This window comes from Lachnellula hyalina (assembly GCF_007821495.1).
Source record: "Lachnellula hyalina strain CBS 185.66 chromosome Unknown contig00045, whole genome shotgun sequence".
Taxonomy (NCBI): Eukaryota; Fungi; Ascomycota; class Leotiomycetes; order Helotiales; family Lachnaceae; genus Lachnellula; species Lachnellula hyalina.
This window is the reverse complement of record NW_022157159.1, coordinates 174060-199933: the sequence shown is the minus strand read 5'-3', so window position 1 is coordinate 199933 and position 25874 is coordinate 174060. Positions and strand designations below refer to the sequence as shown.

General features: G+C 47.6%; 5 protein-coding genes across 5 annotated transcripts; 4 read left to right on the top strand and 1 right to left on the bottom strand.

The window, feature by feature from the left end:
* Positions 1 to 1963: 1963 nt before the first annotated feature.
* Positions 1964 to 4775, top strand: AOX1 (Alcohol oxidase; the record flags this gene model as incomplete). Its single annotated transcript, XM_031148877.1, has 15 exons — positions 1964 to 2034; positions 2082 to 2173; positions 2225 to 2308; positions 2445 to 2613; positions 2666 to 2803; positions 2864 to 2900; positions 2953 to 3114; positions 3168 to 3357; positions 3412 to 3679; positions 3728 to 3918; positions 3968 to 4017; positions 4070 to 4339; positions 4396 to 4534; positions 4587 to 4672; positions 4719 to 4775. 15 exons carry the CDS (start codon positions 1964 to 1966, stop codon positions 4773 to 4775), a joined length of 2004 nt encoding a protein of 667 aa, XP_031006392.1.
* Positions 4776 to 5556: 781 nt separating this feature from the next.
* On the top strand, positions 5557 to 8647 carry NPHP3 (Nephrocystin-3; the record flags this gene model as incomplete). The annotated part of the gene is made up of 2 exons (XM_031148876.1): positions 5557 to 5921; positions 5980 to 8647. 2 exons carry the CDS (start codon positions 5557 to 5559, stop codon positions 8645 to 8647), a joined length of 3033 nt encoding a protein of 1010 aa, XP_031006393.1.
* Positions 8648 to 10755: 2108 nt separating this feature from the next.
* On the bottom strand, positions 10756 to 13014 carry TDP1_0 (Tyrosyl-DNA phosphodiesterase; the record flags this gene model as incomplete). Its single annotated transcript, XM_031148875.1, has 6 exons — positions 10756 to 10820; positions 10968 to 12140; positions 12303 to 12330; positions 12388 to 12614; positions 12671 to 12945; positions 12998 to 13014. The coding sequence occupies 6 exons, from the start codon at positions 13012 to 13014 to the stop codon at positions 10756 to 10758; spliced, it is 1785 nt and encodes a 594-aa protein (XP_031006423.1).
* Positions 13015 to 18441: 5427 nt separating this feature from the next.
* lys2 (L-2-aminoadipate reductase large subunit) lies at positions 18442 to 22045 on the top strand (the record flags this gene model as incomplete). Its single annotated transcript, XM_031148874.1, has 2 exons — positions 18442 to 18726; positions 18794 to 22045. The coding sequence occupies 2 exons, from the start codon at positions 18442 to 18444 to the stop codon at positions 22043 to 22045; spliced, it is 3537 nt and encodes a 1178-aa protein (XP_031006422.1).
* Positions 22046 to 22577: 532 nt separating this feature from the next.
* LHYA1_G003907 (putative J domain-containing protein) lies at positions 22578 to 25141 on the top strand (the record flags this gene model as incomplete). Its single annotated transcript, XM_031148873.1, has 4 exons — positions 22578 to 22749; positions 22867 to 23531; positions 23993 to 24203; positions 24267 to 25141. 4 exons carry the CDS (start codon positions 22578 to 22580, stop codon positions 25139 to 25141), a joined length of 1923 nt encoding a protein of 640 aa, XP_031006421.1.
* Positions 25142 to 25874: the final 733 nt, after the last annotated feature.

Here is a 25874-nt window from a genome sequence, read left to right as displayed (position 1 = left end):
AGTCTTGACTTTGAAGAGAAGTACCTAGGTATGCAGTAGGTTTGCTGTTCAATGTCAACTTACTCTCTTAGTAAAATTGGCCAAATTCACTTCACCATTTCTACGGATCACTATCATTTTCTGCTGAAGTGATGATTATCACGAATGCAAGCAAGCAAACTTCGACTGAGCCACACTACTATCAATTACATACAAAATGTAATCGTACACTAACTAGAGGTTGCATATACTATACCAAACACCTTCTGCGGCTCCCCCGGGTAGTCACACGTTGGAGAGCTGTAAGCCTTTAGCTTAATCCTCTCATCAGAAACTCGGGCTTCTTTCCCAATATCTCAGCTTCTAGGCTTATTCTTTTGTTAGTGCGCACAAGGCGTTTCGAACGACGCTACAAAGCCACGTCCACCTCCAAGTACGCCCCTTTCCGGTCTAATCTCCTTCACCACTCCCCCAATTCGTCTTGACGAATCGGTACATCCGGCTACTTTTGCGCAGACCTCGAGCCATGATCGTGCCGCAACTAGATCACTCTATGCTGACGGTTGTGGCGCAGTAAGTTTTACGAACCCTTGATCTTTGGTAACTCGTTCTCTCAACTCGACTTCAAATGTCGAGACACAGTGCAAAGGCGAGGCTATTAATCCGGAAAATGGGTATTTATTAAGCCTTCAAAACCTTGGGGGGTTTACTTAAAATCAGACTCCATGGCCCGGCGAATAACACTATTTCGTGTTCGTGGGGGTTGGGGTGGAAAGAGGGGAAGCCAACCACAACGCGTATTGGCGGGGGAGTGGGGCGTAGAAGCTACTACATACAGTATGCTCGAGGACGACCGTATATTTGCTGTTTTAACTCTTTCCATACGACCGAACTGCATGTTTTATTGCACCTGCTGACAGGATGCCTTAAGATACCTGTATGCAGCGCCGAGATACTGGAGAGACTTCGTACATGGATGAATGCCTACCTTGCTCCGGAGTAGCATGCAGTCATACAATACCTGGTGATCATAGGCGAATCATCGCCCCACATGGATTTTAGGCACTGCCCTGTCAAAGTTATAGTACTCTACGATGGATCCCGTTGTGGGACCAACTATGAGCGGAGTGAGTTCCTTTCCCCACCTGACGCTAAACCCCGCAATAAGCTAAAAAAGGCGCTTACGTGGGGGCTTTTCGAATGTCGATCATGGATATACCCATCCATGAACTCACTAGTTGTTGGCTAAATTTGCGGAACCGTAAGAATGCATAAGCCACAGCCCTCCTTGTACAGAACGGATTATTATCGGATAGTTCGGTATTCCAACTTGAAATTAGTACAGTATTTCACCTCTACTTTGTCCTTTGTGAGTCTTTCTGCTGTTTTTGCGTATGGACTTGGATGGTATATCTCCAAGCAGTCCTCCATTCCTATCGAATGTAGATGGGCCATGGCATAGTATAAGGAGTACCAGCTGTAAAAATCTCATTCGAGATTACAGATAAGGGCAGATGTCGGCCTATTTCCCTCATTGCCTCCGCATTCTATCGTTACATCGATTGAGTACTAGATTCGCCTAATGCAGTTAGTCCTCACTCGTCTCCTTCCAAAATCCAGACTTTGTACTGGTGAGGGGTGGTACTGTAGCTACTCCTGCCTTGGAAGGATTGAGTTTGAAACGCGCATTCTTTACGCAACCCTGCAGGTTGGCAGTCCTTGGGAGTCCAATAGACCTCGAAAACATCCTGGTGAAGCCACCCAACAGGATTGAAGAAGAGAACGACAGCGCTTTAGCCAAATTAGCTTGATTCCTTGTCGTGCGGGGTTCAAAGATCCACTCATCCTGAGGAGTTCAAAAGAAAGAGGAGGCGCCTGGAAGCTGGCTGAAATCACCTTCTATCCACACTGGTTTAGATTCAGTGAACAGAGAAAGTTTGAACGGAAAAATCATATATATCTTACAGACAAGGACCACAACAAGATGACTGTCCCCGATGAGGTCGATATCATAGTATGTGGTGGTGGCAGCTGTGGTTGTGTCGTTGCCGGCCGGTAAGCTATTTGCGTCTCTCCCTTTTGATGTCTTCTGACCCTCCTAGGCTGGCCAATCTCGACCATAAACTCCAGGTCCTGTTGATTGAGGGTGGGGAAAGCAACTTGAATAACCCATGGGTCTTTAGACCAGGAATTTGTGAGCAAAATTCATGTGCGGACGTATAGAAGGGAAGCTGACAACCCCAAGACCCTCGAAATATGAAATTAGACAGCAAAACTGCTTCTTTTTACCATTCACGCCCATCAGAATGGCTAGGCGGTCGCCGTGCTAGTAAGTATAGCTTCCTTAATCTATTTGGACTCGTCACACAATTTCGAAAACTTGGTTCCGTTAGACTGCTTAACGGACGAAGCCTGTTTTGCATTTACGAGAATATTCAGCTAATGGTCACTAACAACTTTGCAAGTCGTTCCTTGTGCCCATATCTTGGGTGGAGGCTCATCCATCAACTTTATGATGTACACTCGGGCATCGGCATCAGATTATGATGATTTCCACGCGAAAGGATGGACTACCGAGGAGCTCATTCCTCTCATGAAGAAGCACGAAACGTATCAACGTTCATGCAATAACAAGTAAGATTCAGTTGGGCGTTTGCTATCCGTGATCAAGCTGACCATCTTGAAGGGATATTCATGGATTTGAGGGACCAATCAAAGTCTCATTCGGAAATTATACGTATCCTATTATGCAGGACTTCCTCAGAGCAAGCGAATCACAAGGTATCCCAACTACCGATGATCTTCAAGACCTTGTAACTGGCCAGTAAGTTTCTGGTCTTTAATTCAGCTGCTAAAGAGTTGGCCGGATTAACAAACTGTGTAGCGGTGCTGAGCAATGGTTGAAATGGATCAATCGAGATGTGAGAGCATAGTGGCATCCTTCGGATTTATCATCAGCTAACACTTACTTAGACTGGCCGTCGAAGTGATTCAGCCCATGCTTACATCCATTCTACGAGGGCCGTCTACCAGAACTTGCACTTGCAGTGTAACACCAAGGTCGACAAAGTAATAATAGAGGACGGAGTTGCCGTCGGCGTGAGGACTGTGCCAACCAAGCCGTTGCATCCATCCGTAAGTAGAGAAAATATCATCCCAGTAACATTATTGATACTAGTCTCCCCAAGCAGCAACAGTCGCGCACTTTCAGAGCTCGCAAGCAAATCATTGTTTCTGGAGGTACACTCTCATCGCCATTGATTCTTCAGCGAAGCGGTATCGGTGACCCAAAGAAGTTGCAGAAGGTTGGTGTCAAGCCTATTGTCGACCTTCCAGGCGTTGGTTTGAACTTTCAAGACCATTACTTGACCTTCTCCGGTAAGTCTTATCCACGTCGATAACCTTTGAACCATCGCAGTTAACACCGTATAGTGTTCCGCGCCAAGCCCGATACCGACAGTTTCGATGACTTCGCTCGAGGTGACCCTGCAGTCCAGAAGGCTGTGTTCGACGAGTGGAATATCAAGGGAACAGGTCCACTTTCTACCAACGGAATTGAGGCTGGAGTCAAGGTTCGCCCAACTGAAGAGGAGCTTAAGGAGATGGAATCGTGGCCTACACCACACTTCAGAAGCGGCTGGGACAGCTATTTCAAGAACAAGCCAGACAAGCCAGTCATGCATTATTCAGTCATCGCGGGGTAAGTGTTTTGCCTAGTTGACTTTTTAACAGTAACTAAGTTCTGCAGATGGTTCGGTGATCACATGTTGATGCCAGCTGGAAAATTCTTCACCATGTTCCACTTCCTCGAATATCCCTTCTCCCGTGGTGAGACCCACATCGTCTCTGCAGACCCATATGAGGCGCCAGATTTCGATGCCGGTTTCATGAACGACGAGCGTGATATGGCTCCTATGGTATGGGGTTACATCAAGTCCAGTATGCATCTCTTACCTCTGTGTCTCCTCACCTGCTAATTCCATGATAGGAGAGACCGCTAGACGCATGGATGCATATGCCGGTGAAGTACAGAATATGGTCAGCTGCATTTAATTTCCCCTTGACTTGACGTTTTACTGACAGATTCAAGCATCCGTTCTACTCGTACGATTCCCCAGCTCGTGCGAAGGATATGGACCTAGCTACTACCAATGCCTATGCCCTCCCAGGCAACCTTACTGCCAATATCCAACACGGAAGCTGGAGTCAGCAAATCGAGCCCGGCAAACCACCCAGGGTCAACCTTCTCAACAGCAACAGCAAGAGTACCTATGACGATCTTAAGTACAGCAAGCAGGATATCGAGCAAGTCGAAGAATGGGTCAAGCGCCATGTTGAGACCACTTGGCACAGTCTTGGGGTAGGTTTTCTTTTCTCAGTTCAGACCCATGGAATTCTGCTAACTAGTCTTGTCAGACATGTTCAATGGCTCCAAAGGAAGGTAACGAAATTGTCAAGCACGGCGTTCTTGATGAACGTCTCAATGTTCACGGAGTGAAGAACTTGAAGGTCGCTGATCTGTCAATCTGCCCCGACAATGTCGGCTGCAACACTTGTAAGTATCGCATTGTCCATTTATACTTGTGAATTTCCTAACTTTCTCATAGACTCAACTGCCTTGTTGATCGGCGAAAAGGCCGCCGTGCTTACTGCAGAGGATCTTGGTTACAGCGGGAAAGATCTCGACATGAAGGTAAGTTATACCCGTCTTCTTCCGGAGTTCTCGACTAACAATATAGGTACCAAACTATCACGCTCCTGGTGAACTATCTCAAATTGCATCATCCAGGCTTTAGGTGTACATGACTGGAGAAAGGTGGGACAGGGCGCAGGGGAGCAGATGACGAGATGCTGTACACTTTTTGTTCTTTTGGATGTACCCATTTGACATTGGAATGCGCTTTGTATTTAGCATACACACTCCTTCAATGATGCTTCTTCTCTGGATCCTTGAATAATGATGGAAATCGTGACCCGGGCGTTCCGGCACTTCTGGTTCCAGAACCCCTGAACCCCTGAAATGCTACCCACGTGATATCCCGAGATTGACCAAATTGGGCTCCAAGCGAGCTTCGACCGTGCCCAACAACGTCGCTGCCAGCTCACAACATCTTTATCTCTTTCCCATGATGGACAAGAAAACACCGAATGATATGCGACTGGGAATCACATTGGGCGCCTCAAAATCAGATCCCTTTCCTCCCCGCCGCGTCATCCCCCCACTATCGAAACATAAACATGCACGTCGCTCAAAGTTGCCGCCTCCTTGATATTCGCCACCTTGAGACTCAGCCCTGACATTTTTGATATTTTTCGTCCAATACTACAAACTCCCAAATTCCCAGAATGCATCTTCAATCTTTTCTTGTTGCACAAAGCTGTGCGGTGTTGAAGTCGACTCATATTTGCGTTGTTGGGTGTCGAACACCAGGCGACGACGTGTATACGTAGTCGTAGTCCTCGTCCAAGGCATGGCTGACCGAGTAGATCTTTCATTTCATATATTCTGTACCCTCTGGTCTATTTTCAAGATGTTCCTGTTCCAATTCCAAGAAACCCAATCCAATTACTTTCACAATGGCTGCCGAAGAAACTACTCCTATCGTTACCTCACTCGCCGCGCAGCTCTCGGATGCGATTGCGGCATTTCTACATGCTTCCTTCGACGATGTAGCAAAGAACCTCGTTACTCGACTACAAGCTCCCGAGGCCAAGGCGGCTCCAAAGCTGGAGGTCAAAGAGATCGAGCCAAGTCCTCCTCCGCCACCGCCACCGCCAGAACCAGAACCTGAACCAGAATCAGAGCCTGAACCGCTGTTTAATGTGCCTTATGCGCGAAATCCAGACTTCGTGGGTCGATCTTCCCACCTCAGTCAGTTGTTTGGGATGTGGAAGCCGGGTCATAAGGGGCGCATTTCAGTTGCTGGTTTGGGCGGGATTGGGTAAGCTTCTTCTTTCCACATTGGTCTTTGGTGTGTGAAACATGCTAACACATTTTAGTAAAACTGAATTAGTCGTTGAATTCGTATATCGGATTAAGGATGTCTCCCCAACAACACCAGTCTACTGGTTCAGACCAAACGACCTTCTTTCCAGCCCTAGCAGTCCTTCAAAATCTTCATCTGTGGTTAGCATACAGCTGGACGAATGGTTGGACCAATCTCGTGGCATCAACTGCTTGCTGGTGGTGGACCCTGGAGATAAATTCGAAGACCTATTGCAAACAAGTGTGGAGAATGGACGAGTGATCGATAAACTTCGACTTTTTCCAGGCACAGTGATTGTGCTGTCGAGAAGTTTGCAGCATGGAAGTTTGCTGGCTGGCCCTCACGATGTATGCCAACTTGACGACCTAGAAGTCGAGGCCTCCGTCGACCTTTTGAGCGGGAGGCTGGGAATACAAGCCCAAGCTTCGCCTATCGAGCTTCAAGAGGTGGTTGACCTGATGACCAACTTACCAAGGGCTATCCTTCAAGTTGCAGCTCTCATCAATGGAACTGGAATGACCATTTCTCAATTTCTTCATCTTTACCGGCAAGGCGATGCGATGAAATTGCGCTTATTTGGCAGACTGGACCCTGTTTCACAACCAGATCATACCTTCTCAATTGTTGGAAAAGGTGTCATCGATATTAAAGCCTTCAGAAATGAATTCTCCACTGCAAGCCGAATCTTGTATAAGATGTACTTCCTTGGTGGTACCTCAGTACCACACGATGTCTTCTCATCGTCTGATCAATTAGAGATGATCATCATGATGAATCTCCTGAGGGGTCACTTTGTACTAGTTGAGAACCCCGTCAATACGTATACCCTTCATCCTCTGGTATTCCTAGCGATGCACCGAATTATCGAAACTGAGCGACCTGAGACAGATGAAGAGGATGTTAAACAGGAACATATATGGTTTGAGGAAGTTGTTATGGCTTTCTCAAAGTTCTATCCGGATGCGAGCAATGAAAAGCGAGATTGGTGGAGAAGCTGTTTTTCTCTCCTGCTAGGCGGCTATGACTTGAATGGCGACTCTCTACGAATATCTGTCTCCAAAATCCATCAGAAAGAATCGGCATATTTCCATCGCAAAGGAAGATACACAGACGCTTTGAAGATGGCGTTGCTTGCCAAAAATGCTCTCCCAGATCCTGTCCCTCAAGAACATCTTAGCGTTCTTCAGGATCAAATCATGCTGCTTGAACTTCTCGGGAAGTATCGAGAAGTTCAGACTTCGCTTCAAAACTACCCTCCAGACGAGCAACAATCGACAATTCTTTGGAAGAAGAGAATGCAGGCGAGATTAGAACAAGCGGAAGGTGCAAATCGGTACGACTCTGCTGTCGATATTTTCCGCCAAGTCAAAGTCTCGAGGGAGACTGCTGCGAATAACTCTATGCAGGACATGTTTCAGTCCATAGACGATTTTGGATGTGTTCTAATGCTCAAGGGGAAATATCACGATGCAGCCATCGAGTGTCGGAAGGCTCTTTCTGAAAGAACTACTCTTCTAGGTACTTCTCACGTCGATACACTTACCAGTCTTCATCATTTCGCTTCGGTTTTGAAATGCGATGGAAAATATGAAGAGGCGCTTCGATATATTCAGGAAGCAATTCGTGGCAGAGAAGTTGTTCTTGGTACAGATCATCCCGAAACTTTGCAGAGCAGAATTATCAAAGCTCGAATCCTGCTTTACGTGGCTGTGGCGATGTCAGACTACGACCAGGCAGAGACTTTGCTTGTCGACTCCGCAAATCGCCTCAGTGGCATCTTGTCAGATTCACATCCCCTTCTTCTTGCATGTAGGAGCGATCGAGCCCAAATTATGCTGGCGCGCGGAAAGTATGAGGCTTCGGAACAGATGAATAGAGCTACTTTGTCTGCCAGGGAGAAAGGTCCATGGGCGGAATCTTCTAGCCATCCAGATACATTGGCAAGCATGCATTTGCTTGCCGAAGTCTTACGATGCAAGGAAGGCTGCCGCGCTGCTGATGCATTGAGCGAGCGAGCTCTAGTTGAAAGAACGGATGTCTTGACGAATGGGACTCTCACTGGCAGCGACTTCCACCCAGATCAGCTCACTAGTCTTCATCATCGAGCAATTGTTCTTTCTGGCCTTGGCCAGCACCAAGCTGCGTTGCAAAAGATCGACTTTGCCCTCAGTGGGAGAAGGACGGTTTTGGGAAGTGACCACCCGGATGTCTTTCTAAGCATGACGTGGAAAGGAGAAATAATGCGATCGCAACTTACAACATACCAGACTCAACGAGCTCAGACTCTTGATGTCATAGAGGCTCTCCACAAACAAGCGCTCGAGGGGTTGGCTTGGATTCTGGGCCCGGAACATCAAAACACTTTGCTATGTATGACCAACCTCGCACTTGCAAAACACGAGCGTGGCACATCAGGCCATACCGAAGCAGAGTCATTGTATCGTCAAGTCTACCGCGCGTATCAGCGGAACCTGGGCGAATTACACCCTGAGACGCTGAAGAGCAAGTCACGTCTGGCGGAGGCGTCGCGGGCTCTGAGTCCAAGTGCACACCAGGAGTCGAAGAAGATGTGGAGAGAAGCATGTGCAGGATTTGCGAAGATCTTTGGTACTGATGCTTATCTTACCGTGGCTGCTTATAAAGGGTATGAGAAGTTTTTGAAGACGTATCCGGAGCCGTGAGGCTCGGGCGATCGGGTGGGGTGAGGAAGGGATGGGATGGAATCGAAGACGACCGGCTACTTAAAGTACATGAATTATGATGAATGAGGAGGTTTCTTATGTTAAGTGTGTATAAATAGATAATGATTACGAATGATGACCAGATCTTTTAAAAGATAAGAGTAAAAATGCGATATCCGCCTCAGTGGAAAATCTACTGCCTTCCAAGAATCCACCACATAAATTATGCCTAATGCCAAGTATCTAAACATCGTAACACAGCGTGCGATCTAAAGTAGATCATTGTTGTGGTCCAAAGTAGATCAAACAACGAATTCTCCAGCTTGTGCCGCGTAGATGCATGGATGAATGAATGATACCCCCCAAAAAGTAGTTCGGGCTAATGTGTAGCCCTGGCCCGGTTGCCAGCGAACACGCATGCATGAGCACTGACTGACTTCACTTGGACCCAGCAGACAGCCACATCACATCAGGATGTATGTACAGTATGCACTGTATAGGTCGGCAGCGGCCAATCAAGCATCTCAAGGCTGCGTGCGGCATCTTTGCCGGGATCCATAATTTGCCTCACTCATCACTCTCCCTCCCTTCCTAAGCCTACTTGTATACGTACGAATATCGTTCCTCCAAAGTAATATAAGAAGCGGCCCATAAATCTCTGAAATGCCCGCAGACACTCTCCGCAATGTCAATGCACCACCTCGACACGTCTTTTTCATCATAAGGGTAGACGAGGTATAAGCATAAGCATATGCGTACATATATATATGCGTCTCCCCATGTCACCAGCACCACTTCGCGATTTAGCAAGTACAAGGCTCCCAAACCCAAAACCCACAGCAAGACCAACAGCACCGCCAAATGTAGACACCGCCACGACTCTTGAAAATGGATCAGGGACTGGAACTGGAAGTGTAAATGGAAATGTGAGGGGTGAGAATGATGCGGAATCATCATTGCGATTGCAAGCCACGACTGTACTGCAAATGGGGATAGAGGCACCGGCTCTACGTGTCCAAGCAAAAGCAGAAGCAGCAGTGCCAGCACGAGACGTAACGCTCTCCATAACACGCGCAACAACGACATACACAACGATCATCCAACTCGGGGATTCCTTCCCCACCCCCACCACCACCCTCTTCTACCCCACATCCACATCAACATCTCCCCCCAAAAGCAAGGTCCAACACCCAGGAATCCCCACCAGCGACATCGTCGGCATAATCGTGGGCGTCATATGCGGCTTCGGACTGATTATCGTGGCGTTCTATGTGTATTTGCTGCGGACGCAACAGTATCGCAAGGGGAAGAAGCGGAAGAGGAGTCGTAGGGGTAGTATGAGTACGGCGACTACGAGGAGTAGGAGTACGGGAGGGCCGCCGCCGCCGCCGCCGCCTGCTGAGGAAGCTCCGCCGGGTGATGGGGATGGGGGGCCGTTTCCACCTGCTAATTGAATCGTTAGTGAGAATTAAGGATGCGGAAGGGCGGAGTGGAGGGTAAAGTATGTGCAATTTGGAAGTTTGGCGTGAATGAGGATAGGCGAGAGAGTTGTTTCGTAGATTTAGCTTGAAAGTGTTTATATTTATAGGAAAGTTGAGAGACTTATCTTGAAGTGTGAGTTGAGGATGTATGCAATTTCCATATATTGACTGAATAAAAGGTACAATTTTCTACTTTTACTTTGCTGATTATGACAAAAGAGAAGGTTGGGAAAAAAGTCTCTGAAATGCAAAAAAGAAAAATCCCTGGCATTTAATAAGGTGATAATTCCTGGGACATTGGTTAATATGGTACAGACAGCTCTTGCATTTTCAACTAGCGAGGTTGGATTGCTGTGACTGAAGCTCTTATATTGATGAAGTCGTCTATCGGCTCCTCCATGAATATAGGAACCCGAGAAGTAGTCTATCTAAGTTTCTTGTTGCACGCCACAGACGATACACCCCTCCTTTTTTTTGGACTCTTCAGAAGTTCAGATACTGGACTCAGAGAACAGGCTTCCACATACATGAGACTGTCTGATTTCATAAGCTCTATTCCTTTGCGTAACGCTTAAAACTCCGAAAGTGTTGATTCTCAGTTCCATTAACGTCATCTGTCCCCTGAAATCAAGCGAAATCTTCACCACGCGCTGCCTGGTTAACCTTCTTGTTGGTTCTGACCCATCTCAAATCTGTCATTTGCTTAGTATACGTGTTCCTACTCAGACAGAACCTCAGATTCTATCGTGGATGCAGCCCGTAGGAAACGGTCCAAGAGCTCTGTTCCCAGCTCCAAGATCCAATATAGAATACAAGATTAATGTGAAATTTGAACGTACCATTCCAGGGCTTATCCAGATTATGTCTATTTCTACTCTGGATGCTATTGCCTGGCAGATCGTATCTCTTTCCACTCTGGACGTAAGGCACGATCCCACTCTGCCAGCTCTCTGTTCCAGGCTCCAGTAAGCTCTCAACCAGGGTGCCAGGAATCACCACGCCACACTCAAAGTTGTTCATCTTGACAACTTTCGTCTTGCAGGTCGCATCGCTGATTGCTCTTTCGTCGTTCTCGAGCACACCCCATGCAGACTGGGAGAAATTGGCAGAACCCACATAGACGTAATAGGGATGAGCATTTTCGTCTCGAGGATTGTATGCTAGGATGAGTTTCTGGTGAAATAGCCGCCCAGTATCTTTCGATTGATAGTGGTGGAAAATACTCTTGATTCCAATTGGCACATCATCCCATGGGCGAGTATGGCAACCAATGTTGCTTGCAGCATCCTGCGCAGACTCGTTCGCCTCAATGACATCTTTGATACTCGGATAGAACAATTTCAAGTCTGGGACGGCACAGTCCTCACCAGCGACTTCAATCAATTCTTTTCCTAGAGCACAATCATTGAAGTTATTAAGCCACTTAGCAGATAAGTTACCGATGCTTGCTGCGCATACTTCGAGCCTCAACTTCCCACTCTTCTTTTCCGGCATTTTCAGGTCGAGATCTCTGATAACGCGTCTAAGGCGAAGTAGGCCATGATTTTCTGCTTTGCGACCAGAACAGACAGCGGGAACAGAAGTGACGAGATGCACCTTGACTGCGGAATAGTCATACATGCCTCGGACGGATTCAAGAAAGACGTCGGGGGTACTGAGGGCTTGCAGATGTGCTAAAAGACCTTCCTCGAAGGGAGATGGCTCAGAAACGGCTCGCGATGAAAGTTTTGGCAGATCGTGAATATACCAGTGGTTGTCACCTAGAACCGTATCGATATTCATCATATTGCAAGAGGTGATGATGATTCTTAGGAAACCAGGATATACGAGAACAAGTATCTTGGAGTGCGAAGAGCCGACAGACCACGCGTAGAATGCATGATAGTTATTCCCGTACTTCTGGCTATAGAGTTCTCGGAGATTAGGGGTGATGCTTTGCAACTGTCTTTTTGATATCGAACTATTGATGAAGGATATGCCGACCTCGGAGCATGCTTCTTGGACCATAGGATCTATAAGCACCCAAGAGTCAGTTATCATCAGTGAGGATTATTTCGGGGGTAGTTGGAGTAGTTGGAGTAGACGAAGTTTATGTGTACTTATTGCGTAAACCTAAAGAGCGAAGACGATATGTGGGGAGCGGAAATATAGAGCATAAGAGCCAATGTTCTTACCCTGGTTTACGTCTCGTCCAATGTAAATCTACCAAGTCAATGTCAGTCATCGCATTAACCCTGGTGGTATACATGGCACACTTACAGGTACAGCATTAGAAGAATGCGAAAGAGGAAGATGGTCATACAGCTCATCACCGCCGATGTAGAAGGAGAATATACAGGCTGAGATGAGGTGCTTCGCGTGAATCAGGTCTGTCAGATTGACGCAATTCTTGGTGTTTCCCCTACCTGGCGTGCGAGTGATGCGAAGTGCGCCATCTGGATAGGTAATGGTGAGCTTTGATGGAGCAGCTGAAGAGGGGGGTGAAGCTATCGGGTGCCTATCAGCTTTGGTAAGGGAAAATGTCGTCCAAGGAAGAACTCACGTGGTGGTTTTGCGAGAGAAGCTGGGCTCGAAGAGCTGTAGTTGGCCCAGGACGCGTTTATAGGCGTCCATCCGGAGTATGAGCGCTTCACACTATGTTCTAGCTCCTCTTCCGCCTTGCGCTTCATTTTCGCCGTCCTCTCTCGGAGCTGATCTTCAAAGGACGTATGAGACGTTGTACCATTCTCCTTCTTGGAGAGTTGAATGGCTTCCTGGAGTTCACTATCCTCTTCAGATTGATCTGCTTTTCCCGAGCGGGAGGCCGCCAGCGCTCGTCTTGAATCAAAGTCAGTCGATTGCTTGAAGGTAGGTTGCATGTGTATCTTACACCAGGTCTTTATCCATAGCTACTGCGTTGCTTGGTGGGGAGATGTTGGCGAAGGGGAGTGCATGCAGTTAGAAGGAGTTGGACAAAGAGTTGCCTTGAGTGGCATTGACATGACGGTATTTCGTCAAGTTCGCGGTGAATTAAGCGTCAACTCTACAGTCCAGCTTTCTGTGAATTGTCGAATGTTCATGTATCTGTACCACGAGATACATGATGTAGTTGCATTGACTGTTTCTTCGATTTTGAGATTCCATCTGATCTATTCTGTTATACTCAAACGTTGACCCTTTGTTCTTTTACATGTATTGAAATAGGTGATATTATTCCAGTCGATGCAGCAGGTGCTCATCGGATCCAAGAAAGGGCCAGTATCGAGGAAGCTCATGGAGGAACCCGCCCTGGGCAAAGGAGTAGCCTGCTGAGCCTCCTGCTCGGCCTGTTTCTTCTCTTCACGCTTTTCCGCTCCAACCGCTCAGAGGCATCTAAGTTATCCAAGGAGTTAAGACCCGCGATGATCATGTTCTTCTCCCGCTCAACGAGAGCACGTTTTTGCTTGTTTAAACATAAGATTTTCGCCATCTCCTCCTCCACCTGAGCATCGAGATGCTCTTTCTGTCTCGCGATAGACGACCCGTACGAAAGAGAGGCAATCGATTCCTCTCACGATAATCGCACGTGAGGGTTCTGTCGAGGTATCACGGGTTGCTATACTTGGAAGTACAGCTCGCTACTAAGTATAAGACAATGAGCGTATATTGAGAAATATAATTTGAGTTGAGCACGAACCTCTTATCTAATAGGTGACGACTTAGTCTTATATAGAGCCTTCGTCCTCAATGGACCGCGAGGACCGCGTGGGAAGCTCGTCGTTCAAGTCGGTCCAGATCACGTGATCCAACATCCCGAGTATCCGTGCACGAGGTGGGTACTTTTTAGAATGCGTCGCGAAGCTTTTGTCCCTAACAATTATTGGCTACTCGAGTAAGGACATATGATTGGCTGACTCGTTTGTTATTCTAGATCCATGGCGGCGCTTGCTCTACTGTATCTGAAACATGAAGTCAAAAATAAGAAAAACATTCCGCATCCATCAATCAACCACTTTTATCATCCCTTGAACTGCTCTGCGGAGCATACTACACTGTGTGCTGGCTTGATTTCAAGAGTTACTAGTCCAGTACGAAGTAGTGCTTCCAAGCCTCCTCTCCTTCTCCCTTCTGGAAGGATGGGATGGCACGCATGCCTTCTCATGGGGGAGAGAAATCATCACATACTTGCTCAAGGAGGTATGATTCGTTTCGAAACAAACACGGAAGTTGATGAAATCCTGCAGAGGTTGCAGAACCTAATTTTCGTCCCCGCAATTTCCCTCAAGTAATTTACATCGACCGAAGCGGAAGACCTTATTACTCGCGGAGGGTTGAAAGTTGAAACACACATTTCCAGCCCTTGTGCGCGTATGTGAATTTACATACAACGCCGCTGATTTTATGAGTGGGGCGACACTCGCATATTTGCTACTTATTAAGCTCTATCCTGCTGTCTTTACCGTCTTTGTTACAGACTCCTCTTCGTTTCGTTTGATTTTTTATCCTCACATACTGTCCTTTTCGACCAGGGCTAGGCCCACTTACTACAGTACATTCGACTGCACCCACGTCCTGATCCACTATCAGACTATCTTTCAGCAATAATGAAGTACCTCACCACCAACTACTTTCTTGCCGCGGCAACCCTTTGCCGTATTTCTTCTGCAACAGCGCTTGGCCGCGGTTTCGTCCATTATGGTCATGGTTATCATCATTACCATCCAAGTCCCTCAGCCTCGGACTCAGACAGCGCAATCAGCACGTGTTCTTCCTCCACTACCTTGCAAGCTTCCACGTCCTCTTCGGTCTCTGATTCTGCTCCGACGTCTACTGAGCTGGCAGTTAGCTCCGTTGCAACGGTAGCCGACTCTGCTCCGACGTCTACTGAACTGGCAGTTAGCTCCGTTGCAACGGTAGCCGACGTAGCTACCGCTACAAGCAGTAGCGCCTCGACTTCGTCGACGAATAGTCTTACCCCCAATGGCGTCAAAGCTGGTCTTTCAGGCTATGTTGGGGTTCAGAATAAGGCAGGATTCAGCCTCCTCGCTGATCATATTAGCTGGTACTCTGATTATTCACCATCTACTCCTGACAGTGGCACTGTCCAAGGCATTCCAATGGTGAGTACAACTTACGCTTCCGTATTATAACTTACTTCTGACGCAACTTCAAGCTCTGGGGTATATCATCATCGTGCACCGCAGGTAGCTCGCGGTTATCTGCCTTCCAAACTTCTGTAGGAACGACCAAACCCAAATTCATGTTCGGATTTTATGAGCCGGACTATGGCTGCCCCTCTAGCAGTAACATCGCCCCCGCAGATGCAACGATTGCATGGAACACATACATCGCCCCCCTTGCAGCTGACACAATCCTCGGCTCACCAAGCATGGCCAAACAAAAAGACGAAAAATGGCTGACGCCTTTCAGCGTGAACAGCGATACTGGCGCTTCCCTACTCGATGCGCCTTGGAACGTTACGAGCATCCACATCAACAAGCTCAACCTCACAGGCGTCCAGGCTGACGTTGAATACTATGTTGCCAAGTATAAGAAGCCGGTCTGGGTATCGGAATTCGCCTGTGTCAACGATACCAATGGATTCACTCCGTGCACGGACCAGACTGTCATCAATGATTTCCTCACGTCGGTGGTGCCATGGCTCCAGGCAAACGAGAGTGTAGTCGCGTACGGACCTAGTAATGGTGAGGGGCTGGGGACTGTCTGGCCTCTGCTCAACAATGTGACTGGTGACTTGACGGCGACGGGTACTACTTATTTGAACATCTTACAAGGTCTATAAAGAGTGTAACGGCCAGTAATAACGCCAAAGGAACATCTTGAGTTGTATGATTTTGCACCTTCTATTCTTTTCTTCAATCGTCCTTGATGGAATTTTCAAATATAGATTTTTACCAAATATCATAGTAGCCACGGCGAATTTTTCCATCTGCTTTCCCACTGGGCTTTTGGCTTCCAGCCACAAGCACATATACCCCTCAGCGTAAGCGAGCCACTCCACTATTTAACCTTAAAACGGCTGGGTCAGTGCGCTAGAAATACATACCCTCCCCCTGCTGTAAATCCTTCGAATCCTTCCTTGTCCCCTTATATTTCCTTTTATTTTCTCAACCGTCTCCACAATATCATCCCAAGTTTTAGTTGCAACAGTTAGCGTTCATTGATACGCAACTCGCGAACTGTTCCTCACATATAAAATCGGCTCCTAAAATCTACACCTAATGAAACGATCCACTTTTACCCCAGGGAAATGCTATGGGGGCATGCAATTACTAGGTAGGTAATTGCCCCTTTCTTCGCTTAACCACAACGAAAGTTGCACTGACACGAGATATCAATTTTTTCGCTCATCATCGATAATTAGATCATTTCATATCAATTATTAAGTCTCTATCCCCTGTTCTACGCACTAGACATGGTGACATTCATTCATTCATTCCATTTACATCCTATACAAATCGAAGACTATTTAGGACGGCGCTAGCCTAATGCTAGGGCGGTCGGTGGTTATGTTTACAAATTACTGGATCATCCTTTATGTCTCTACTCTCCTGTGTAACAATCCGGCCGTAGATACTACCTGTTGTGGACTTCGAACTCTGATATTCATTGGCTTGTTCCTATTGTCGGCGTAGTATTGAACTAGGCTGGAAGCTATTAAGTCAAAAATTCCCAATTTGCTTATATTGCCAACATCTACCCGAATTATGCCGCGTCGCTCTTTGCTGCAAATGAAGCGATACACAGTTGCCTTGCAGGTGGGGCTATCTTGTTCACTCGCTCGTTGTTCAAATTGCTCGATGTCAATGGAGGGGTGAGCTTGTTGGCAGGTGTGATATGTGTTTGCTCGGTTCTTTTGTTTGGTCTATATCGCTATGGTCCAGTGTTGATGAGCAAAGAATAGATTTGTTGTTAATTGAGGACGCAATGATGGTAGGTTTCTGTTCGGGGTAATTTACTAGGCTCTTTGTTTTTCATAGATCTCATGAGTCATTGATGAGTACGCGTTAGACCTCCAGCCGTGCTTCCCCACGGGGTTTCGTATTGAGAGGTATTTCATGAGACATTCAAGGCCATTTCACTATCAACCAGCGAGGGAATTGCTGTCAAATCAAAAAACTACTCAGTCACCATTGAGAACATGGGAAATTACGAGAATCAAAAAGATGAATCTCATCTTCAGAGCGATTTAGTAGAGTTCAACGATATATATATATTCCCGAAACATAGTCTAGGTAACCCTCACCTCGAGTTCAACTACTGTCCTCACGCCACCTACATCTTTCCTGCTCCTTTTCCCCCTCACTACCCTCGCGAGCTATGTCCTTGAAGAGTTTCGTAACGTTGCTAAAGGATACGATGAGACTCCTCTGCGGTCATCGCGGTCGCAGCCGCATCTTTAGCCTTACATCTGTCGCATTTTACGCGCCCAATGATCTGCGTGGTCGTTAGATTATCGCATTTCCCGGGGTCTGAACCAGCTTTTTGAACCCATTCGCAGGAGCTGGAACTATAGAGATCTCTATGACGGCATGTGTAGTGTAAGGTTACTTCTGTGCATATTTCGGAAGATCGCAGAGGTGGTTCTGTTTGGAGTGTCTAGTCTTGATAATTTTTTTCGAGTTGAGTGTATTGTAATGAGGAAGGGAGAAGCTAACATGCGCCCGTAGCAGAAGCTTTATACTTCTAGAGTGTTCTTCTTGTTCCTTATAATCATCCGTCTCTCGGAATCATTCATCTTCCTGTGATTGCAACTTTTCACTTCCGAGTATGAAATTCAAGATCTCACCAATCATCAAAACCAGTTAAAAATCGACTCGGTTTATGTATCGCTTGCCACAAACGAGGGAATAACATGTCAGTCCATCCTTAAAAAACAACCTTTGACTGGAGAAACGGGGGGAAGCCTTTTTTAGCGGGGCAGGTAAATAAATACCCCTGAGCGTAAGCGAGCTTCATTCTTATCTACAAGCCTTAGTTAAAATTGATGCTTAACAAGCTCGGCGGGTAGAAAAAGCGGGATTAAATATGAATTTGCGACGACGAATACTGGTAATGTAAATTTACCAAAAATGCAAACTATATTTAACGATACCTTACCAAAAATGGACACAGAAAATGCAAATTATTGACCTACCGCCTGTAAGTAGTTTTTGAGAAGGTTATGGACCCTACCCGACCCCTCAATTAGCGCGTGAGCAATCTTTCACCGCCCCGCGCCGTCAACGCCCGATACCGGTCGCCGTCATTATTTTGCCAGTCATAAAATTTCCCCTTCCTGTATGTATTTGCAAAGGGAATATAACCTCACAATCACATAGTCTATAGATGAATATGTCACAATTACCAGATCCCACCATCGACCTCGACTGGTCTGGATACGATGGCTCCATTCAATGGCATTTCAGCGAGAACGCAAAGAAGTATCCCGATCGAACATGCGTGGTGGAGACCAAGTCCTCAGAAGGCCCCGAGAGGAGTTTCACCTACAAACAAATATACGAAGCCTCAAATGTCTTAGCACACTATCTCAGCGACGCAGGAATCACCAATGGCGATGTTGTTATGATTTGGGCGCATCGCTCCGTCGACTTGGTCATTAGTATAATGGGCACACTGGTACGGAACCTGCTTCTTTCCAGTTTTCCGAGTAATCCAGATACTGAACATTCTCTCTGATATCTAGGCTTCCGGTGCTACTTTCAGTGTTCTAGATCCAGCATATCCTCCAGCCAGACAGACGATTTACCTCGAGGTCGCCCAACCCCGCGCATTAGTCAATATTGCGCGAGCAACGGATGAGTCAGGGCAATTGGCCACAACAGTCCGGACTTACATCGACGAAGAGCTTCACTTGAAGGCAGAAGTTCCATCGCTACGTCTTGGCGATGATGGAATACTGTCGGGGAGCGCAACGGGTAACCCGGATGTATTTGCTCAGGTTAGGGCCAAGGCTTCCTCACCACCAGTGACGGAGGTTGGACCAGATAGCAATCCGACCCTATCTTTTACCTCTGGTAGCGAAGGAAGGCCTAAAGGAGTACTGGGTCGCCACTACAGTCTCACCAAATACTTTGGCTGGATGGCAGAGCGATTCCAGCTCAGTTCCACAAGTCGGTTCACTCTTCTATCAGGCATTGCGCATGACCCCGTGCAAAGAGATATCTTCACGCCTCTTTTTCTTGGCGCACAATTGCTCGTACCTTCCAAGGAAGACATCCAGCATGAGAAGCTTGCAGAATGGATGGCTGAGCACAAGCCAACGGTCACACATCTGACGCCAGCGATGGGCCAAATTCTCGTCGGTGGAGCTGTAGCGGAATTTCCTTCTCTGGACAGGGCATTCTTCGTTGGCGATATTCTTACAACCCGAGACTGTCGAAGCTTGCGGCGCCTCGCTTCTAACGTCAACATCGTTAATATGTATGGAACTACGGAGACACAACGCGCGGTGAGCTACTACGAAATCCCAAGCCGGGCAAAGGATTCGACAGCTCTGGAAGACCTGAAGGATACTATACCAGCTGGAAAGGGAATGAAGAACGTACAGCTTCTGGTTGTGAATCGAGAAGACAGGACCAAGATGTGCAAAGTCGGAGAAATCGGGGAAATTTATGTTCGTGCCGCTGGTCTCGCGGAAGGGTACAAGGGAGATCAGGCCATGAATGATCAGAAATTACTCATGAATTGGTTTGTGGACAACCAAAAGTGGGTAGAAGCGGACGAGAAAAATGACAAGGGCGAGGCATGGAGAAAATACTATAAAGGGCCTAGAGACAGACTCTATCGTACCGGCGACCTTGGTAGATACTTGGAGTCTGGTGATGTCGAATGCACAGGCCGCGCCGATGATCAAGTCAAAATCCGCGGTTTTCGAATCGAACTCAACGAGATCGACAGCAACTTAGGCCAGCATGCTTTGATTAGAGACTGCAAGACGCTCGTCCGCAGAGACAAAGATGAGGAACCCAAGCTAGTTAGCTATATTGTCCCAGAGATGAAGCAATGGCCCGAGTGGCTCAAAGTTCGAGATCTCGAGGAAGTGGAAGATGAAGGTATTGACATTGGTCCTACGAAGTTCTATCCTAAGAGATTCAGGCGCATACAAACGGAAGTACGAGACCATCTAAAAACACGTTTGCCTGTGTACGCAGTACCAACCCTCTTCATTGTTCTCGACAAGCTTCCGCTCAATCCAAATGGAAAGGTTGACAAGCCAAACCTCCCCTTCCCAGATATCATAGAGCAGACAGAAGAAGCTTCGGAAGAAGATGTCAAGAGGTGGGAGTCGCTGACACCAACTGAGCGGACTGTTGCAACCAAATGGGCGGACCTTCTTCGTGGCCTCAACCCCAAAACAGTCACGCCCGAGAACGATTTTTTTGATCTCGGTGGACATAGTATCCTAGCCCAACAGATGCTACTTCACATTCGACGAGAAACCGGAGCAAGTGTTTCCATAAATACACTTTACGAATACCCTAGTCTTGCTGGTTTCAGCGCACAAGTTGATAAGCAGCTGAGCCCAACAGACGTAGCTAGTGGGGATAATGTGCCAGTAGAGGAGAAAGACCCGGCGTATGCCCTTTCATTGGACGAACTTGTCGAGAATTTACCGTCGACATACCAAACAGCAGATCCAGCCGCAATTAGAGAAAAGGCAAGGCCGACAATCTTCCTCACGGGTGCAACTGGATTTCTGGGCGCCTATATCATCAAAGATGTATTAGAACGAACTAGTCGCGAAGTTCACTTGATTGCCCATGTACGAGGTGTCAAGGATTCAAAGGCAGCACTTGATCGCCTACGACAATCCCTCCAGGGCTATGGTTTATGGCACGATGAATGGACCGAAAGACTGAGCTGCATAGTCGGTGATCTGTCAAAGCCACAGCTCGGTATTGAGCAGGATGTATGGGAGAAGCTAGCCCAGGAAGTTGACGTAGTGATACACAACGGGGCCACTGTCCATTGGGTTAAGAGATATCAAGAGATGATGGCCTCAAATGTCAACTCTACGATCGACGCTATGAGATTGTGCAATGAAGGCAAACCCAAACTCTTCACCTACGTTAGTTCGACAAGTGTACTCGACACTGATCACTATGTCAAAATTTCGGATCACAATATCAGCACTGGCAGAAGCGCGCTCTCGGAAGAGGATGACATGCAGGGCAGCCGTCGTGGCCTTGGAACTGGTTATGGGCAAACTAAATGGGTATCCGAGCTGCTTGTCCGCGAGGCAGGAAAGAGAGGGCTTCGCGGCTCAATAATTCGACCCGGATACATCTTGGGAGATTCGCAGACTGGCGTCTGTAATACCGATGACTTTTTGATTCGCATGCTAAAGGGATGTATTCAATTATCTTCCAGGCCGCGCATCATCAATACCGTTAACTCTGTTCCGGTAAATCATGTTGCTCGTGTGGTGGTGGCTGCTGCTCTTAATGCTCTCGAAGGGGGAGTTCACGTAGTCCACGTCACAGGCCATCCGCGGTTACGCATGAACGAATACCTTTCGTGTCTCGAATACTATGGGTTCAAGGCCCCAGAGATCGATTATGATGACTGGAAGGACGAGCTGGAAACGTATGTGTCAGCCGGTGGCCAAGAGAAGGATGAAGAACAACATGCTCTAATGCCGCTCTACCATTTCTGCGTTAACGATTTGCCAGCTACGACGCGAGCACCAGAACTCGACGACCGGAATGCGGTCAAGATTTTGAAAGAGGACGCCGAGAACTGGACTGAGGTTGATGAGAGTGCTGGCTACGGTATTAGCAGGGAGATCATGGGCAAGATCTTGAGTTATTTGACCGAAATCAAGTTCGTAAGCAAACCGTCCGCAAAGGGAAGGGCGCTGCCCGAACTCAACTTGAGTTCCGAACAACTGCAGGCGAACGGCGCTGTGGGGGGCCGTGGAGGTGCACCCAAGTAGAATGATGAGTTCTGTCTGGAGACATACAATCGTTTTGCATTTTCCCTTTTGCATTTGACGCAGGAAAATATGATGTAACGATATTCGTTGGAGTAGTTCAAGGTCAAAAAAGCAAATCATGAAGATATTACGAACAAAGTACACCCCCTCTTTTTCCCGCTCGCTTGACAAAGGGACGAACAGGTCATCAAAGTACTATCATAGAAGGCCCTATATTCTTGGACTGTAGGATTTGCCTGAATATAACTTGCTTTGAAAGTAAGAGTAGCAACCATTTTGCCGTGAAATTTGACAGGCGTTTGGCCCTTCGAAACCAATATGTTAAAGGATCAAATGAATCTTAGTATGCTATAAAAGAAGGAGAATGGTCCATTTTGAGTTGTGAAGTACAAATACTGGTACTTAGTACTGTACCTGGATTCTCCACTTTACGCGACCCCACGCCAAGGCTTCCTCTTCGACGCGTCTCAGCCTTCTTAAATCAACACCAACTTGCTTCTGACCACATCCACCAGCAAAACAACCAAACAACATGCCTCGAAGAAACCGCAGGGCCCGTGAGGATAGGGATGCCGAAGATCTTATTGACGATGAAGAACAACCTCCTACCATTGAGCCTTACACCGTCCTTGGCATCGAGAAGTCGGCAACCGCAGATGAGATCAAATCGGCGTATCGCAAGGCTGCGCTGAAGCACCACCCTGGTATGTTCACACCTGAACACCTCTTATCTCTTTGCCCCGCGCTTATCTCACTCTTCGTTTGAAAGCGAGGAGCATGCCGAAATACTTTTGGAGGACCGTCAGCTAATTACTCGACAGACAAGGCTCCCGAGCACCGCAAAGACGAAGCGCACACCAAGTTCCAAGAAGTTGCCTTTGCATATGCCGTCCTCTCAGACCCCGTCCGCCGTAAGCGCTACGATGCTACAGGCTCGACGTCCGAATCCGTCGATATGGATGATGGCTTCAGCTGGGCCGAGTTCTACTCTGAGCAGTTCCGCGATGTCATTACCGCTGACTCGATCGAGGTGTTCTCTCGGGGATACAAGGGTTCGGATGAGGAGAAGGACGATCTATTGAATGCTTATACTAGGTTCAAGGGAAAGTGGAGTGGTATCTATGAGACTGTCATACTCAGTGACCCCTTGAAGGACGAGGAGAGGTTTAGGGGTATTATTGATGAGGCTATCAAGGAGGGGGAAGTAAAGGTTTATTCGTTGTACACAAATGAGACCGAGAAGCAGAAGGCGACGAGGATGCGGGCTGCCAATAGAGATGGGAAGGCTGCTATGGCGCATGCCAAGAAAATCGGCGTCTACGACAAGCTATTCGGGAAGGGAGAGGATGGCGAGAGTGATGGGGAGAGCGCTTTGGCTGCTATGATTCAGAAGAGACAAGTTGATCGAGGCTCGTTCTTGGACAATCTGGAAGCGAGGTATGCTGCCGAGAGTAGGAAACCACAGGGAAAGAAGGGCAAGAAGAGAGTCAGTGATGAGGATGAGGAAGAGAAAGATAGTGGAATGCCTTCGGAGGAAGCATTCCAAGCGGCGGCAGCTAAATTAAAGGGTGGAAAGAAAGATGCTTCTGACAGCCGGAAGCCAAAGCGCACCAAGCGTTGAAAAATGGTTATTTCTGGACCTTTTACTGCTTGGATTCAATTTGTATTTGTGTAGCATTACTAGGAGTTGATGGAGCCCGGGATGGGAATGGATAATGCCTTATGAACATAACGTCTTGACAGGAATAAGATACAAAGACCCTTGAAATTCTCTGACCATCCTCTGTTCTATCCATCCCCTGAGGGCAAATATAAAACCGACCAGCAATACCTCGAGATATCCGAAATACCGGGGTATAGCACGTGATCAAATACATAGCTCGTGATGACGTTCTATCTCGCGATTCCAAACGCGTCTCGCGTCCCCTCACCAACATCAACAAATAGCAACCTACCTGGGGTAGCAACATCGCCAATTCAACCCCTCCTGGGTTTCTCACATACATAACCCCAATTGACCATGCCATGACATCCGGAACCTGCAATCCGCCAATCTACCCAGATTACTGCCACGAGCTGTCGCCGACAATCAAACGATGGTGCCCGTTACGCGCAACTGATATATATGCGCTGGATTGGTGGGAGATGTTTAATAACGGTAGTGACACCTTTTTCTATCTTGCACAATCTGCGTAGATCTTGTTATTGTTGTTTGTTCTAGGCTTATTATCGTTGGGTTGGTTTTTAGGTCGACCTGTTTATCATCATGGTAATCATCCTGTGAAATGGGTGCGTGTTACTGGGGTTATTGTTGCGGTGGATGAGTTCTATGGGCGTAAGGTCGTTACGCTGGATGATAGTAGCGGGATGTGCATCGAGTGTACTTGTCCTGCTCCTGTGCCTCAGGCGGCAACAGTGTCTTCGGACACTGCAGCGCGTCCTACAGTCGTCGTCACGAGGAATCAAGCAGCTGCTGTTGCACAACAGACCGAAGGACCTACGGTCGCCAACCCCAAGATACCATGGGATGATGTGGATGTAGGGGTGGTGGTTAAGATCAAAGGGGCCGTTAAAGATTTCAGGGAGGATGAGAGGCAGGTGGAGATTATCAAGGTCGAGGTGCTGAGGAGTACGGACCAGGAGGTTAGCTGTTGGGATGAGGTGCTTGCGTTTCGTAGGGAGGTGCTCGGGGTGCCGTGGGTGGTTAGTGTGGAGATGGAGGAGAAGTATAAGAGGAGGGCTATGAGGGAGAAGAAGCATGAGAAGAAGGGCAAGACTGAGGACGGGAAACGCCAGAAAAGCAGCACAGAAAAGTTGCGTGGAAAGCCTGATATGAGGCAGCCAAGGAGTGCGGCTGCTCAAGACGTTCGGGCTGGTAGAAGGCGGGAAACTAGAACGGAGGAGCAAGGCGGAAAGCTTGAGAACAAGCACAAGAGGACGGTTGAAGGTGCGATTCACGAAGTCAGTGATGGACTTAGGAGGGAGAAAGCTAAGCGCAGGAAAGAAGATGGCCTTGATCCTGCGAACAAAGCAAACTACCCCTCTTTGGCCGTCAGGAGAAGAGTTGCTGGGAAATACGATGCTTTGGGTATTTAGAGTGGTGCGGGTATGTATATATTACCAAATTACGGGCTTTCGGCGTGAGGGTTTGGGCTGGCTTAGCTTAGCTTGGGAATTGATACCACTTTCGTCTTTTACGTGCAGATATTTCAAAGCTGTTGAAGAGGGAGGGACAACTCGAATACCGAAGTGTCGTCTCATCTCGTCCCGTCTGGGTTTTATCCTATCCCTCTGCATGGCCATGCATGCACCTTCCGTACCGTTATCCTGGAGATCCACACCACAGCCCACCACCACATCCACCCGCTTAGGTAAAGTGCAGGCGGGAAGGGGATTTGCCAAGAGGGGCTGTGGCGGGGCGTGAGTACGTCAGCGATACTGTACGAAGGGTATTGTACTGTAGCTGCCAAGCTGTTGAAAGCCTTAGCCTTAGCCTTAGCCATAGCTCCCTTTGAGCTGATTTCCTCAATTGTCCATGAGCCATGCAAAGTCGGAGAGGTTTATAGGTTCATGTGGCCTACATGGGTGAAGAGAGATCATACTGTAGATGAGGAAGTGAGATGAATGAACAACAGCCGAATAATACCCACCTCAGCTTGGCCTTGCCTTGCCTTGCTCTGCTCTGCTCTGCTGTCCAAATCAAGGAACAAGCTCTCGGCAACTGGAGATCGTGCAAAACATTGCCGCATGCTACAGCTACCGTATTGGAATTCAAGTCACCAAGGAACGAAGGAAGGAACTCATCCTCATCTTCCAAATAACTTTCCTG